Below are 17,541 nucleotides of genomic sequence, written 5' to 3'. Positions count from 1 at the left end.
AATTTTTCAAAATAGTAAATTCTCATAGCAAACATCTGTCTGATGTTTGGGGGTTTCGTTTTATTGACTGCTCTGGGTGATGTTTCTGGTTTTAATGGCTAAATCAACGAGCAACTGAGTCAACTATTTCCATTTTATCTGGACGCTTTCTTGTAGCTGTGAGGCTGTGTTTGCAAAGTTGAATGATTATGGCACTTGCTTTGTTATACTTGTACTCAGTGCCTCAAAATGGAACTGGCACGCTCAGGGCTGGATTTCGGAGTGGAAACCATAAGCTTCTTGCTTGTATAACCACATTCCAAGGTTAGTCTGAATAGCTGAGATAATGAATTTGGTCTTTGTGCATTCTTAAATAGATAGATAGCTTTTCGCATATGTGATTTTTGGTACAATTGGACGCTTTCCTTGGGAGCTGCCTAATTCCAGGCTGCACAGTTTCTGCTTTGTTCTGAGCTTCCATGCCTTCAGCAAGAATAACTTAACCAGATTTCAATATAGGAATTGTGGGCTGCTAAAGGACATATTGTGTTACTGCTTAATGCTGTATAAGTTGATCAGTGGGTAATATAAAGCCTGTGTTTTAGCTGTTTTATGATGAAAATATTATTTCAGCAGAATATATGTTAAAGTCATTGAACAATGATCTTATTCTCAGTGTGATGGCACAAGGCATTTTCCACACACCAGAAATGACTGGAGCTGATCATTTTGTTATTGTAGGCTCCTAAAATAAATCTATTTTTAACCTTTTTTGAGCAATTGTGCAATTTCTTTTTAACTGAAGAATAAATCTTTTTTTCTCCCTTTTTATTAGGGCCAGCGGAGGTTCCCATGATGTCACCCAATGGATCCATTCCCCCTATTCATGTGCCTCCCGGTTATATCTCACAGGTATGCTTCTGGAAGAATTAAAATGTATATAAAAGCAATAGCATTGATCATATAGAGAAGTCTACTTGGTTGAAGTGTAATTCAGAAATATTAATGAAAATTATACCTTTTCATACTCTTCCTCTTTACTGACAGTACACACACGTTTGGACATGAGCACGCATGTGCATCTGCACACACCATATGGGATGTGTACCAGGTTTTTAACAGTAGCTAAAACTACACATAGTTTGAGCCAGTGCGTGCAACATCCCTACCCATGTGAGCAATCCACATCACTAGGTGATGCCTTAAGTCCTACTGTGACGGTTGTAAGGGGTAGGAGACCACTGAAAGTGGGAGAAGGAGCTATCAAATGTGCTGTTGCTCCTCAGTGTCATCCCAGAAGAAACTCCGCAGTGTCTCGAGAACTCTCTTTGATTTTAAGAAAGATATGATTTAATTATCTATTTTGTATTTAGAGAAAAAAGGTGGAAAAAGCTTTTTACAAAGGTGTTAGGTTTTGGAACTCTTGAGCAGCTACTTTAGATTACCTGATCATTTGTTCTCCTTTCATCTTCTGCAAAGCTTAGAGGCTTTTTATAGTTTAAAAAAAAAAGGCAGAGGAAGTGCAAACAGTGCAGTAAGTCTGATCATTTTTTCAATTTCATTGAGCTGTGTACTAGACCGAGAGTTTTATTAAAAATATGCAAAGCATTTCATATCTCATTGATGGATAACATAAGAACTTTGGATGCATACGTTTTGACATCTCGTTAAGCAGAAAATGTATGGTGTCCTGGAATCCCTTCCCCTCCCCAGGAAACATGTGAGGCTGTCTAATTCTGAAAAATTGTGGATGGCGTCATGCTTAAATCCCACAAAATACTGCAATCACTCTGTGGCATTTTAACTTCTGAACAGAGTGAAAACATGCCTCGAGTATGGAGGACGTTGTTAACCTTCTGTCTCTTAAAAAGCATAACCTGAAAGTCTCGGCTGAAGGCTGGACCCCGGGCTAGGAGCAAGCACACGCAGGACAGCAGGGTGCATGCTCCCAGCCTACCCCTAGCTGGGTGCCTGGGTACACCTTGAGACAGCATTTGCAATGCCTTTAGTGCTCTACGTGGGCTCACCTAATTTAATAGAGAGCCCACATCGTGCAGAGGCATATCCAAGGGATGGCTACAGTGTAAGAGAAGTGCCAAAACGTGTAAGAACCTTTGCAGGATTCTTAGAGTGCACCTCCATTTGAATGCATGTCTGGGGGATTGTCTTATATTTTGGCTGCCCCTGGATGTTTGAATAGCAGCTGCAAGAAGGAAGCATGGTTTTGCTTTGCTCTGTATCCAGTGGGTGGAAGGACTGCTGCCCAGGGAAGCAGTTGAGTCACACCATCCCTCTGGAGGTCTTCAGAAAATGTGTAGATGTAGAGCTTAGTGGCATGGTTTAATGGTAGACGTGGCAGTGCTAGGTTAAAGGTTGGACTAGATGATCTTAGAGGTGGAACAGTGAAATCGTGTTCACTCCCTGTGCGTGCTTCATAGCACATGGGGCTCCTCTCCATGAGTGCTACTTACAAAAATGTACAGGACTTGTACTGCAGGCTGGCTTCTCTCTTTCTTATGTCTTAATAGTTGAGAACCCATTTGGTTTTATTTTTAAAGGATTTGCTCTTCCTTTGAAATAACTTTAACACCTTTTTGTTATTAAACTGCTTAGACCTCTCAGTTCCTGTACTAAGATAAGTGGCTGAGTATAGCTGAAATGCTTTCAACCAAGCGATCAAAGTCTTACAGCTGTACCTTTGTCTGAACTTGGTTCCTCTTGTCTGCTTTTTGTGATTCACCCTAATAGTCACACTAAATAAACCTTTAAGTAGTTTCTTAACCAATAATAATAAAAAAGCCTCTTCTGAAAAAAAAAATTCCAAGCAATTCGAAATATGCTGTAAAGTTTAGGGGAAAATGGTGTGTTCAGTGCTTTTCAGCAGCAGAGTGCATTTTCTGCTGTGTGGAGAGTGAACCTCTTGCCTTTCAGATTGCTTCATATTAAATAATAGTTGAAAGCGTGTAGTAATCAAATTAGTTCTTACAGCAATAAAATCTTCGTGCCTTATTTGCTCTTGTTGCTTTGTTGTCTCATAGTTAAAAACACAGTTTCACGATGAGCAATAAGAGCACAACTTAGATTTAGAATGGCATGGGAAAGGCTATAAAAAAGCAAATTAAAGCACTCTGAGATATGAATCAAAATACATTTGATTTTTAGTTTGATTTGTCCCCAAAGCGTATAGGCAGAAAGCGGATACCCCAGCGGAGAAGTAGCAGTGCTATTAAGAAAAGACATGAAATCTTTTTTCCGTTTTGCTATGCCAAGCCTTTTGGAACTGTGAGCATTAGCCTTAAATTTTACATGAGTTATCTAGTGATTGCTACCTTGGATTAAAATGATACTTCAGTGCCTCTTCAGTACTGTGAAAGTGATCAGCAAAGGGAGCTGGCAGGAGGCTGCGTGCCCTGCAAGATCAGCTCTGTTGGAAGTTGGAAATATAGATCAACTCTATTTCTAGACTTCAAGGACCGTATTAGTAGTCGTGATTGGAAGCTGGGTTTGATGGTGTTACGGAGATGTTCTTGACAATGAGGCTTTGCTAGGGTGGAAAAAAATACTGGAAGGCAAATACACACACCCCGTACAGATCTTCCACAGTATGGTTTTTCTTTCAAAGGCAGGCAAAGTACAGCCAGTTACTCTGCATTTGGTTTTCAGCAGACAAAGCTCTGTGCACCTCTTGCAGGTATGAACGATTGTATCAGAGTGGGTGTCTCTGCAAATAATTTGTTGGATAAGGGTTAATAAAATATCGAAGAGGAAAAGTTCCCTACTGTGCTCTAGGTGGACAGTATTGCTGCTGTACAGGTTAGTCGTGGAAGCTGGCACTGTAGAGAAATTTGTATTAAATTCGTGCAACATCAACGACTTTGGCTGTAGCTGCTGGACTGCGGAGGAGAAGGGAGCAGCTCCTGCGGCGTGCCAGGAGCTGGGCACAAGCTGCTAATCCCAGGCCTGGCTCTGAGCTGCGGATGGAGCTGCTTCCCTGCCGCACAGTGGGGCCACTGGGGAGTGAGCCCTGTGCTGGGACGAGGGCGTGAGGCCGCCTTCCCTCAGGCTGGTGGCCCAGTGCCTCCTCCTGGCTCCTGGAGCGCTCCGGCCTCCCCACATCAGCACAGACTGAACATTAAAGGTCATCATTTGGATGCTGAGCATCCAAATCTGGGGACACCCTCCTGCGTTATCGTTTCTGCTTTTCACGGTGTATGTTAGGGTGGAGGGAAGGAGGATTTGGGGTGTTCTGATGGGAACTTGAAAAATGGAAATATCAAAAGCCGTGATTGTGAACTTGCTTGCTTAGGGCTATTGGCTGAGGACTGCTCGCACTTAAGTAAATCTGGAGTAATTCCACTGAGTTTGAGGAATTACTCATATGTAGTTGGACATGAAAAGTTGGCATGAAACTCCACTTTTGGTTTTATTTACAGAGTTGTTAATATGCAGTCTCTGCCGCAGATATTTTAAGGCTAAAGCACTCAGTGAGTGATCCGAGTGTGAAGTGTGCATAGTGCTGATAAGGCTGGTCTGGTCAGGAGGCAGCGCTGGGGTCGCGTAGGCTCCACTGCACAGCTCGAGCCATCGTCCTGCGGCTCGCTATTTCTGCATCGAGCGCACAGCATTTGATGGAAACAGACCATGACTTCTAGAAGGAGGGAAGTCTTTAAATGACATTTGAAGTGGTAGAAAATCCATCACATCCTCAGGATTTTGTTTCTGGTAAATTCTCACGTGGTACTTAGGGGCATGGTTTAGAGGGTAATATTGGTGGCAGGGGGACGGTTGGACCAGATGATCTTGGAGGGCTTTTCCAACCTTAATGATGCTACGACTCTATACACTGGGAGGTGTTCTCATCCAAATTAAATTCATCTAGCATAAGCTTTTAGCCACAGACTCTGTTTCTGTATGGTTTACTGCTCACAGAGCTTCTCTTTGTATGCTGGGGGCTGCAACCAGTTGAGTCACCCTTTAACAAGTTGATCCTCCCTAACACTGAACACCAGGAGGGTTTTGCAGATCTCATACTTAACAGAGCAAGCCATAAAGCGATGAGTCTTTTCAGTTCAAGAGTACTGGCCCTGAAAATGTGTATCATTCTAGATTTAAAATATACTAGCATTTTGCCAGTACTACGGATGTTCACCCATGCTTTCCAAGTTGAAGGTACAGATGTAACGCTGGTGTTTGTACACAATGGATGACAAGGATAGCGATGCCAAACTTGTCGGAACTGGCATGATCTTGGATTGGCATCCTTAAAAAATTAAGTGAATAAATAAACTGTTGACATCTAAGTTCCTTGCAGATGAGCTCATTCTGTACTGTTTTCTGGTACAGATTGATTTATGAACGAAGGTTCAACTTAGTTTATGAAATTCCCGAAGTACTGGTCATGGTCCGCCCAGTGGCCGTGCTCCAGATGTCCTTGCTGAATCTTGCACACTAGGTTTAATGAAATAAGAATAGTTTTTTGAAAGGGAGTGGAAATGTATTCCATATTGCCGCAGTGTGCCCATTCGGTCAACGTGTGCGTTACAGAAGATGATGATTGTATTCCTTTAACCAGAACTTAGGAGAACACCGGTACAGTTTACCTGTGCAAAATGAACATGCCTGTGTTTTTCCTGGGGTTGTAACACTAAGTTTCAGTGGGGAAAAATAGAGAACTTGGAGGAGTGCTGTGAATTATCTCAGTTAGATGGAGTTTTCATTGCTACAGTGATGTATTTAATGTAAAACAAATAATATAAGAAATACTATTCTCAACTAACGGCAACCAATGGGGGAGGCAACTTTATTGTGTATGAGTGATGTTCATCCAGATTCTCCTTAAAGATCATGCGCCCCGCTTAGTATTTAGGCTTTTTAAATTATGGCAATAACCGCGCAGAACTACACTATAATAATCCTGTTATTGAAGCGGCATGCCTGTTACACCAGCAAGCACAAAAAATATAACGGCAAAAGACAATTTAACTAGTAACTGTTTGAAGAACACAAAATAATGACAATTTGGCTCTAAGTGCCAAATGCTCAGAAATATTTGATTTCTGTAAATGTAAACTGTTAAAATTAAGGATAACTTTTAATACTGCAGTTACATCTAGAGACCTCAACATTGCTTCTGGGCACTGACTTAGAGGCAGCTTGGTAAATAGTGCATTTCCTGACATTTATGATCTTCGTGACACCATTTTAAGCAGATGCAAAGAATTGCGGCTTTCTTCTTTAAGTAGCGAAGTTTAACCTCTCTGCTAAGTTATGTTATTTACAGTAACGGTTGAAAACTCATTTACTCTGTATTTGATAAATTGAAAAAGTGTCATCTCCCAGAATGGCGCTGCTAAAATTTACACACTGCAGGTTTTATAAATCAGAAGGTATCTGCAGTCTTAACCAGTCCTGTTTTAGTAGTTACTTAATGCATATAAAACCTAATCCATTGGATCGCCAGTTTTATGACCTGTTAAGGACAGAATATCATATTTAAAGGTTGCGTGTGCATCTTTAGAAATTTACATATCTACCTATAAATCCTAGTTTAGGGAGGAAATGTCCTGTAGGGCAAGGAAATAAAGTAACTTTTAGCAAGATCCCCTTTGTCTCTGCGTTCACTGGAACACATGCACATGAAGTAATAAGCATGCCGTAAGCATTCGTGGCCTGGAGGAAACAAAAGACATCAGTCTCTCAGTTTCTTGACAAAAGTCATTTGGAAGGCTGGCTCATCCCCTGCTCTCTGGCTTTTCTCTCACTACTGCTGATGTTCTGCAGCTTCAGCAGCAGCAGAATTTCATCAAAAAGGCCATCAAAGAGGCTTTGAGGCTTCCTCCCTGCTTTCTAGAAGATACTTCAGGAAGAGAAATTATAATAATTCAAGTATCGGTTTACATGAGGTGCTGCTACACAGTGCAGGCTTTCTGTCTAGGTCTGCTTTTTAACATATTCATCTTTCACCTAGGTCACAGAATACATATGTAGTCTGCTCTAGATGCACAGATAAGGTCTTGAATCTCTCTGGAACATTGAAATCATCTCTGGGGCTTAGCCTGGTGAAAGCCAGGACGAAAACTTCACACGTCAAAATGCAGGAACTTTGCTATCTCAGCGAAGTTAGATGATGATTGAAGTCTGAGAGAGTTTCTGCATTTTCATACAGAGTCTTAAATAAATTGCTTTACTTTTAGGTACGTGCTAAAAGGGAAAAGATTTCCCCGTTCTCTGAATTGGAGTGCAGGTTTCAGCCCCAGTACATGGTTGAGGGCTGTGGAGGTTGAGCAGAACCTGGTAAGGGAGATTGGAGGCCTGAAAACGCGGCAGTCAAAATGGTGTGCTGGTCTGCCGCTGGCGTTGAGCTGTCTTTTGAGGACTCTTCAGCGTCTTTGAAATTTAAGGCTAGCAGATGACAAATTGCTAGCTTAGGTTGTAAAGTTAGAAGTTAGGAAAAGTACTTTAAGCTAAACAATTCCTATTCTGGTTATTCAGCATAGCGAGCAACACATTTTTTAATGTGAAACATCAATTACAAGTGACTGAATTACTTTCTGGAGAAAATTTTCTTCTGTAAGGAGGCCAACCAGCCCACAGAGTGTCCATGTCTGTGGTGTCAGCCCATAGCTGACAGGCATAAATTCAGATAGCCCTGGGACACAAATGGCATCAGTTAAGAACTGGGTCAGCTAATGCTGGTTGAGTTTTACCCTGTGTAAATTGCTCAGATGATGCCTGAGACATGGACTTGTGTTTGCTGGAGCATTGCTGCTCACGGCTCTGGCACTGTGTATTAAACAAGGCTTGTCACCCTGCAAGAGTCAGCAGAAACAATTGTGTGCCCATGCCACGATTGCTTCAGTTCGGGGTATATCAGCGTAAATGATTCTTTTGTGGTTTAGGCTAAGACGTGATGATGTTACTGGAGTCAGTGGGGCGTGGGAATCTTTCACAGGTTTTCTTCTGCTGATGCTGCTGGCGAGGTTGGATGTCTCCAGCAAATGTGGTGGCAAACGGCTGAAAGTGGCAGCATCTTCTGGCAGATGCTTAAAATTTACTAGACTTCATCTGCCAAAAACCTTAGCATGGGTTGTCTTCATCAGCACATCAGGAAGCTTTGTTCTTTGCCCTTTTGTCTGGGCTGCCAATGATGGGACCCTAAGCTGTGCCATTCACTTCTCTCACACAACACACTCATCCCATACATTATTTACTCCCCGTGTGTCATCAGTCAGTTTAGAAAAAATAGTTTCCGACCAGCCTGTTTGTTGTCTGACACTAGATTATGCTTCCTTCATGTTTTTCTACCTTACGCATTTCTACACACAGAATCAAAGTAACATTAACTGTTCTATGTGGCTGTATTTTGTAGTTCCCGAAATGGCAGAAGTTTTTTTGAATAAGCTTCAAGAAAAGCTTGGCTCGTCGGTCTGGACCGAAATTGGGCTGGTTGACTGGTCTCCAGAAATACAGCTCTGGAAAAAATATAAGCTGAAAAACTATTTTCAGCCTAAGCACATTTCCACCTTCCTACATCTGTTTTTACATGCTTTGACTATGGTCTTTGGGGCCAAGCTATGCATATTTGAGGGTTGATTTGCGTGGACATATAGACGAGCTCTCTAGCAGAAGAAAACTTCTGCCCTGTGGTTTGCTTTTAACAGATACCTGTTGTGAACAGAGCAAGTCTTTTGAAAAAGGGTGTCAACACAACACATTCCTGCAGCTTACAGCTCTCTGTGCGCACACAAAAGCAATGCCAGTTAATTTCCAGCTGTTCCTTACTCTGTACTCCCTCAAATAGCCCTGTCCAAATCAGTAGCAGAAATTTGATGTGCAGAAGGTAAGATTGGCCCTAATGAGTACTCTTATTTTGGTGCCTTCTATTCCTTTCTTAATTGCTTTACTCTCTAAATACAGGGTATTTATGTTGTCCCTTACCCACCTAGTTATCACTAGCAATAATTAGTCTCCCAGTGATGAGTGTGGCTATCTGAGTCTCCAAAAAAAAGCCACATCACCACTATGGTTGCTTGCCCTGACAGTAATTTTAGAAAAGTGCTTACGAATAAACCGAAGGACCATCCATTTTATAATGGGAGAACAAACCATGACCAGTGCTGTTTTCAAACCGTGTTCGGTTCAGGTGCCTCGTAACGTGCTCCTTTCCCTGCCTTCCCTTGCAGGTGATAGAAGACAACACCGGCGTTCGGAGGGTGGTGGTTACCCCGCAGTCCCCGGAGTGCTACCCTCCCAGCTATCCCTCGGCCATCTCTCCCACCCACCACTTACCTCCGTACCTGGCGCACCATCCCCATTTCATTCACAACTCTCATACAGCGTTTTATCCTCCTGTCACTGGACCCGGGGACATGCCACCACAGTTTTTCCCACAGCATCATCTTCCCCCTACAATATACGGAGAACAAGGTGAGTTGGAAGGAAGTGCTGGCGTTTCACACCTGTATTCAGGGGGACCTAAGGGCTAGCGGAACCAAGAGTGGATTAGAGAATTTAAGGAGAGGTTTTCCCTGCAGGGATTCTTTAAGTGCCCGAGCAGGAAAGTGTCAGGGTGTGTCACCATCCCGAGTGCAGCAACGCAGGACAACCCGATGTTGCAACTCTAGGTTGCAGACACAAAGACAATTTTAACTTAATTTGTAAATACAGTGGGAAACAATTCTCATCCTGTGTTCCAAACTAGGGCTGTGAGTCACGCTGATTGTTCTGCACTGTCACGATGCAGCGTTGTACAGAAAACCCAGAAACAAAATTTGTCAGGCCTGGCTTGGGAATGAGGGTGGAAAAGGAGGGCTAGATCCGAGCAGGACTTGCCACAGTCATTTCCAGTGGGAAAAGCCGAATACCGCTTCCTGTTGGCAGCATTGTGCTTTCTGCCCCTCAGCAGGTCACAGCCACAGAGGTTTTCCAAGAAATAACAGGCATTTTCTGTTTGTTGTTCTGGTTGAGACTGGGCAGTAAGTCACCGAAAAGCACCGTCTGATACCAGAGGGTAGCGTGGCAACCCTAATCAGGCCATAAGTAAATAATGGCAATAAAAGGAGTGAAAGCAGCGTATTTCTGTCTGAACTAGCACTGTTGTGTCTCTTCCATCCTGGAGATAAGTCTTGGTGTAATCTGAAAGAGGGCATTAACCAAAAAAGCAATCAGCAAAGGTATTTGAGATGCTTGACATGGAAATCAGTTCTGGATTCATGATTTTACTGCCAAAATACATGGAGTTATTACACTTTGTAAAGAATATTCTCAAGCCTTATCACCAGAAGTAAGACTTTTTTGGAGTGGGAAGGAAGAGACAAAGAGAGAAAGAGAAGTATCTAGTGATGCTACTCTTTGAAGTTTCTGTTGACCAACAGACCTCATCCTCTAAAGGGGAATGGGCATTACAGCTGATATTTAACTTCCTGAGGGAAGGCAATGGGAAAGTACCACTGCAGCCCATCAGATAAATAGGTGAGGAATTCTTCTCTTGAGAAAGGAGCAGTGCAGTTTGTCAGAGTTTAACAAAGTGTTGTGTGCAAGCATTGGAGCGTGTTAGGTAAACATAAGGGCTTTCAGCTGCTGGCGAAGTAGATGTTGAATGTTTCTATAGCCTACGGATACTAAGGGGCTGTTTCAACTTAAATTTAAAAAAAAATAATAAATCTTTGATTGCCTTACTGGAATGACCTATACCTGTGACCTATACTAAAATAATTGAAACGGTGAGTATTGTACTCATGAGTCATGCATCATTTCCCATTTGCCAAATGGCTTGTACTGTAAACAAAAATGTATTTATTTGTATCACGCTGTTCTTAACCAGGTAGTTGATGTGAGAATCTAAATATGATTGTGTAACCAGAAAAGGAAAGGTAAAGGGCAAGACAGCAGAGAAATAGAAAAGAAAGAGTCTAGCTAGCTGAAACGACTTGGAAAGTTATAATACAGTATACATGGTGATCTCAGCTTAAAAACAAGGCTACTAATAGCTGGGTGGGATGCCTGCTTGCTTCAGAGGTGTTCATGATAACGCATGAATGGGTTTAGCAAAATTGTAAAGAATATGTTGAGGTGGGGAATGTATTTAATGTTTATCTGAAATGTGTGTGTAATACCTGTAATATTTTTCAAGCTTTTTTAGATAGTTTATCTTTTCAGCTCCTGTTCTAAAACCCAAAGCTTTCACTTCAGGCTGCACTTCCATTTCTCTCCTCAGGCAGGTGGGACTAACACGATTGCAGCTGGGCATCTCCACTTATTCTGTCCAGTCAAGTTCTGGGGAAGAATCTGCTGGATTGCTTAATGAATTTAGGAAGGCTTTTTTCCAAAGTATTAGTCTCCGTGGACTTTTCCTTGAAATCTGATTGCCCCAATTACTGTATTTTACTTTCAGATACACATTCATCCAAAGAATTGTGAAATCTCAAAGAGCAAGTGAGCACACTTAATAAGATGCAAAAAATTCATCAGTTCTGCAGAAAAGCTTTCTTAGAAATAAATGGTTTGTTGTAGAAGTAATAAGGAAACTCTGGTATTTAATTTGGAGATAGTCAGAAATCTGGTTTTCTGAGGAATTTTGTTGCTGTTCTGACTTAATGTGGGTGAATTCTTTCGTTTCAGAAATCATACCACTATATGGGATGTCCAGCTATATTACCAGGGAAGATCAGTACAGCAAACCACAGCACAAAAAACTCAAAGACAGGCAGATCGATCGCCAAAACCGTCTGAATAGTCCTCCTTCATCCATCTACAAAAGCCATATAGGCAGCTGCACAACTGTATATAATGGTTATGCAAAGAGCCACAATGGAGCAAGCAGTGGAGGCGGCGGGGGGGCACCAGGAGTAAAGAAGCCAGAGCGCAGAGCAAGAAGCAGCCCAAAGTCTAATGAACAAGAGCCACATGGTAAAGACAGTTTTATTTATTTTTAATTCCTTTTTATTGCACCTTTCCGGCTTACGACCGGCCGCCTGTATATGGATCTAGTAACTATGCCAAAAAACACTACCACCCACACATAAAGACAGCGTTAATACAGTGTGAACTTAAATATAAACGTTGAGTTTGCTCTGCTATATTTGTTTTGTAAGATGAACCCGTTGCCTTCCTATCTTTCATGACTATTCCCTGGTAGCTGTAGCATCATTCTCCTTTTATCTGTTAGAAACAGCAATGAGAGCTGTTTTGGCTTACGCTCTGTGTGTGTGTAGATTCAAGTCTGCCACTAGTTAAAAATTTGATGATGCTGTGTTGCTGCTTCCAAAACTGCAGAGTACCCTGGAAAAACTATAAAAGGTGTATCATATGTAAAGAATAAGAGTCTTGATTTGGAAAACCAGACTAACCAAAAACCCCTTGAGAGACACATAGGAATGTATGAATTCAGAGAAAAACTTGGAGAAAGGTGCGGGAGAACTGAAGGCGATAGGTTCCTTTACAAGAGTTTGTTAACTGAGGTTCGGGTGTGTTTTACAGCTTATTGTTCCCTACCAGGTCGGCGTGCACGTGGGATGGCAGCTGGCAGGTCTTTTGTGGGTGCTCGGGTGTCAGAGCGACCTGGTGAGCCGGCCTGGGACTGGGGCAGGCGAGCGGCTGCCTGGCAGGGCGACTAGGATCCCTGCACGCTGCTGGAGCAGGAGCTTGCTCACTGAGTTAGAAGTTCTGCTTACTGCTGCAGTTAGTAGAAACCACATTGGATCGCCAGATTGTGCTACCACGCAGCAGCTTCAGCCCTCCAGGAGCTTAGCAGCCTGCACTGGGCATCGCAGCATCGCAGGATGGGGCTGTGCCGTGCCCTTACAGCGCTGCGGGCGCGCTGCTCCGCTGGCACCAGGGAAGGCGGCTGGAGTCCCTGCCTGTGTCGGCAGGGGATGCGAGCCTTTGTGATGGGGAAGTGGACGACAGGCATTTCTGCTCCTGGGTCTGGTACCCCTGTGTCTGAGTAACGCGGCTGCCCGAGCATCATTTCTCGGCGGCGATTTCTTGCAGGGGTGTGTTGCTTCTTGCTGGGCACCTCGAGGCAATCTCTGTTATGACTACAGCGAGGTTATTGCACAGTGCTGTAAGAATAATACTGGAGAAAATGTTCATCAGACCATGCAAGGACAACTTTACTTTTTCCAGATTACGGGACATGAGATATTTAAGTTAATGACGTACTTTTCCATAAAATACCCACTAATTGCGTGTATTATGCACGTAAGTGCTCCTGGAACGTTCTGCCTTGTGTCAATGCCTTGCTGCTCCCTGACGATGCTCAAAGAACCAGGGTTTTTTCCAAAGAGCTGGTTCAGCACTGGTGGAAGAGATGGGGCAACAGCATCATCGGTAGTGCTAAAACTGAATATGTGAATGATGATGCTGGAATATGTAAACGATGTGCGTTTCCTCTGGCCTTTTTCAATGACAGCATCGTGTCTTTCTTTTGGGAGACAGAGTTGTAAATAAAGATTTTTGACTTATGCTGGATGCTAGAAATATGCCATTGTAAAATTTAAAAAAGAAACGAAAACCAATGGCTTATAATTGAAAGGTTAGCAACTATTCCGTGTATTTGTTGTGGTAGGATGGACAGTGTCTTGTACAGATAGAGGGCTTGGAGGCCCGTGGAGGTTCTGATTTGAATCCATACTGCTGCTTTTCTACAGAGCTGGTTTAAAACTTGACCAGGAGTGGAGGGATTGGCTGTTTTTTCCTTTTTTATTTTTTTGAAAGGAGCCTCGCCATGTAAAAGAGCTGTAAGCGGAAATCCTGTCCCATTCATGCTGTCCTTTATGAATTTCAGTCTGAGTCACTTCCTTCTCATGCACTCGGTGGTTCGCTCCTTGGTCGTGGAATGATCTGCTAGCTGGGAAGCTTTGTGTGCGACTGCAAACGCGGTGGGAACGCAAGCAGTTTTAAGCATTCTTATAATGCTTTTGCCTCAGTGCCACTAAAACATTTTTTCTTTCAGATCAGATAAAATCTTTTTTTAGCTCTCACTGAAGTTTCAAGAACCTAAGATAGGCAAAACTAGAGCGCTCCCATGAGCAGAAGTGGGAAGCGGGAGGTGGAGCTGGTGCATGCATCCTGCCCGTCGGCGGGGTGGGCTCTGGGGCACAGCTGCCAGCACAAACAACCCGAGCGGGCTGCGGGCAGGCAGCTTCACCGGCACCTCAACGTACACCTGGCTTGCAGAAGCTGTCCATACCCGTTCTCTGCCCTAGAACAACTCTACAGAGAGACTAGATGGATCATAAGCCTTTGTAATACCGTTATCATAGGTGCACAACCAGCCTAAGCCACGAAGGTGGTGCTTTCCTAGAGCTGAGGTTTTGCATGTCTGAGTTTGTGCACTAAAGCAGGCTTGAGGTGTTCCCAAAGGTGAAAACCATTGCTTGTATCTATCCCTGCCTGTATTGCTGCTGGACATTTGTCAGGAGATACGACTACCTCCCTGTGCTCATTTGGTTGAGGTGAATGTGGCAGGAACGCTTGGAAAATGGGCTTAGCGAGAGAACTTTCTAACTAGGGTGGTTTTACTCTGAAAACACTTTAAAAGTACTGAACTCAGCAAAAGAGAAGTACTCAAGTGAGTATTTCTTAATACTGATCTCTTTTCTTGCTTCCTAATCTGCCAGTTACATTTTTTTCCTTTTTCCAACATGCCCCAACTGCGAGGCCGACATTTCCATATAGAAAACCTTGTGCTCCAGCTCCACCAGCAAGCTGCTGACACAGAGGTAGAGTTGGCTGGTGCCGTCAGCCTGGGCGGATGCTCCCGAGAACCGCTGTCAGCAAGTGTCCTCGAGCCGTGTGGGATATGCTCAGGAAGCCGCTAGGACGTAATGCAGGGTGGATGACAACGTAGGAAATAAATGGAGCTGGCGGGGTTCTTGGTTCAAGCCCATCCTGATCTCCGTTTGCTTTGTAACATTTAAAATATATTTAGAAAAAGGGTGGGTTTTTATTTTATTTTTTTTAATTTGTTTTTTAATTGTGTCAAGTTTGACGACTCCAGAGCCTGCGAATTAAAGGGAAATTGAGGGAGATGTGATTCAGCGCAGACAGGAACCAGGCGAAGTTCCTCCACTTACTCATTCTGGATCCTGCCAATTCTTTTCTATTCTAGTCCTGAATCGGTTTTGCAAGTTAATTGGGCTGTGTATGTATCTGTATCTGTATGTTCCACAGATTTAACAGCTTAAAAGAGTAGTTTCTTTATTTCTGGTCCCTGTAAGCACTGGGGCTGAGAAACACTGCGGCAATATATGTAATGTTTATGTTCTCTTAGCCAGGAATTGATGAATGGAGTGAGGAACAGGGAGCGAGTGTAGTGACAGGACAAGGAGTAACAGTTTTGAACTGAGAGGAGAGGTTTAGATTAGACATCAGGAAGAAATTCTTTGCTATGAGGGAGGTGAGGCACTGCACAGGCTGCCCCGAGGAGCTGGGGCTGCCCCATCCCTGGCAATGCCCAAGGCCAGGCTGGGTGGGATTTGGGCAGCCTGGGCTGGTGGGAGGGGGCCCTGCATGGCAGGGACTGGGACTGGGTGCGCTTTGAGGTCCCTTCCGACCCAAACCAGTCTGTGATTTTGTACGTACTGGTGAGGACATTTGTTATACCAGCGTAGAAATGTTCTGTGGACAGAATTTATCATAAATGGTTCTACTGCAGACATATGGAATACCCCTGCATAAGTGCAGCTTCCTCTGGTTCTTTAAATCAGTATAAAATTGTATAAAATAAGGAGATTTAACAGGACTGTCTCCTGAAGACAAGATGTCAAAAGTGACATAGTGATTTTATTAGTAGCATGGTTAAAAAAAACACTCCAAAGACGAAAATGCATTTGTCAGGATACGTGAATTTTAGAGCTATACTGAGTAATGAAATATGAAGCGCTATTTACTGGAAACGGAAACATTTTGGATCTTGTGAGTGTAGATCATCACATACGAAATCTGAATCGTGTTACTGTTCTTGCTGTGTTTTCTTTTTAGTTTCAGCAAATAATATTACCTGACTGAATTGTTTAGATTCATGTCTAATTAGGAATATGCAGCGTGTTGTATGTGTATTGTTTTTTTATATTTTTATTAAGTGAGAGGAAATACGATGCATTAATTAGGGCACTCCTTGACCTTGAGAAGCCATGGTTAATTTGTGGCACCAGGGAATTTGCAGTGTGATATTCTTGTGCCTCTGCCTCATCTCCTGCATCATGACAGAGCTTGTGTTCTTCTTCATTTTTATTTGGATATATGAATACTTCTTAAACAGTCTTTGTTTTGTATTTTTGCCAAGGTAATAGGGTGTGAAATTGTTTGTCCAGGCAGAAAGTGAAATGGTTATGAGTTTCTGATCTTAGCGTGATGAGTACACCTTTGTGTACCAGAGCCGGGTCTGTTAGCTGGGCTGCAGGGATCCTGCACCACAGAATGCTTTGTGATAATGACGTAAACTGTCCACTTAAGTGAGCTCCTACAGACTGATGAATGTATTAGAAGCACTGACATCATGCAGAGTTCAAGCAAAGTACATTCCCACGTTCATGTCAATCTGTATGCATGCAAGAATTTATCCAGATCAGACTTAATTTATGGCTTTTCTTCAGCAAAAAGAATCACTGAGATGTTTATCCAGTTTCACTGAGAAAGACGCTGTGTTGAGGGAGAAAAGATAAATCTGTTTCCTCTTCAGCCCTTGGGATTTGACTTACCTTTATCCATCAAAGGCCCACAATGTAAAACCTAAATATCACAAGCAGAACAGTGATACTGAAAAGCAAGTCCAAGCCCTGTGCTAATTTATTCTTTCCCTCGGCCATGAAAGAACCAGCTTCATAACTTAGGCACTAGAATTTGTTGGTAACACTCCTATTTAGATGATAATCCCTTGCCTTTTAGTTTATTTTCATGATGCTCTTCTATCTTGAATCTCAACTACTTTTACAGGTGATCATAAATACATTAAATTTGGTTTCATCCAGCCTTTCTGTACCTGAAAATACAAACAAAACATCTGGTAGCTGTGGACGCTTTGATTTGGCATAGTTGTAAGCTGCTCCACGTTGGTCTCCTGGGCTTCCATGGCTCTGAGACACAACTAGGGCAGAATGGTTGAGCACGGTTCTGGTTGCATTTTCAGTGTCATCGCAGAAGTTCAGACAAAGTAAACCTTAACTGAAGCTTCCTAACTTTAATAAGCAAGCTAGCCTGTTAGAAACGCAGCTCAAAGTCCATCTAGGTAAGTATACAGTATAGAGGGGGGAAGTCAGGAGCCAGGGCTGTCATTTGACCTTACTGGTGACTTAAAATTCCTTGTTTTATTTTTTCCCCAAGGCTGTTTTTTCACAATCCTCATCAACCCCTCTAGACCCTGATATTATTTGTCCCATCTGCTTTCATCCCTCCCTTGTCTCGTGTTACCAGTGCCGAGGGGAGCTGGATAAGCTATCTGCTCCGTGATTTATCAGGAAGTTGGTGCTGAATGACGTAAGGCACAACCTCTTCCCCCAAAGGATCTTCATATTATCTCAAGAATTTGCAGCTTCTGCTGCAGCCGACAGTCAAATCCAG

General features: G+C 42.9%; 1 protein-coding gene across 2 annotated transcripts in view; it reads left to right on the top strand.

Annotated features, from left to right (window-relative positions):
• The window catches only part of FNDC3B (fibronectin type III domain containing 3B), a 184,386-nt gene that overhangs the window by 84,489 nt on the left and 82,356 nt on the right, over window positions 1-17,541 (top strand). For both annotated transcript variants that reach the window (XM_048059579.2, XM_067001989.1), the window contains exons 4-6: window positions 815-891; window positions 9,162-9,405; window positions 11,599-11,886. In XM_048059579.2, coding sequence (XP_047915536.1) covers window positions 815-891; window positions 9,162-9,405; window positions 11,599-11,886 — 609 coding nt within the window. The remainder of the gene's footprint in view (window positions 1-814; window positions 892-9,161; window positions 9,406-11,598; window positions 11,887-17,541) is intronic.

The sequence above is a fragment of the Anser cygnoides genome, chromosome 9, assembly GCF_040182565.1.
Source record: "Anser cygnoides isolate HZ-2024a breed goose chromosome 9, Taihu_goose_T2T_genome, whole genome shotgun sequence".
Classification (NCBI taxonomy): domain Eukaryota; kingdom Metazoa; phylum Chordata; class Aves; order Anseriformes; family Anatidae; genus Anser; species Anser cygnoides.
This window is presented reverse-complemented; position numbering and strand designations above follow the sequence as displayed.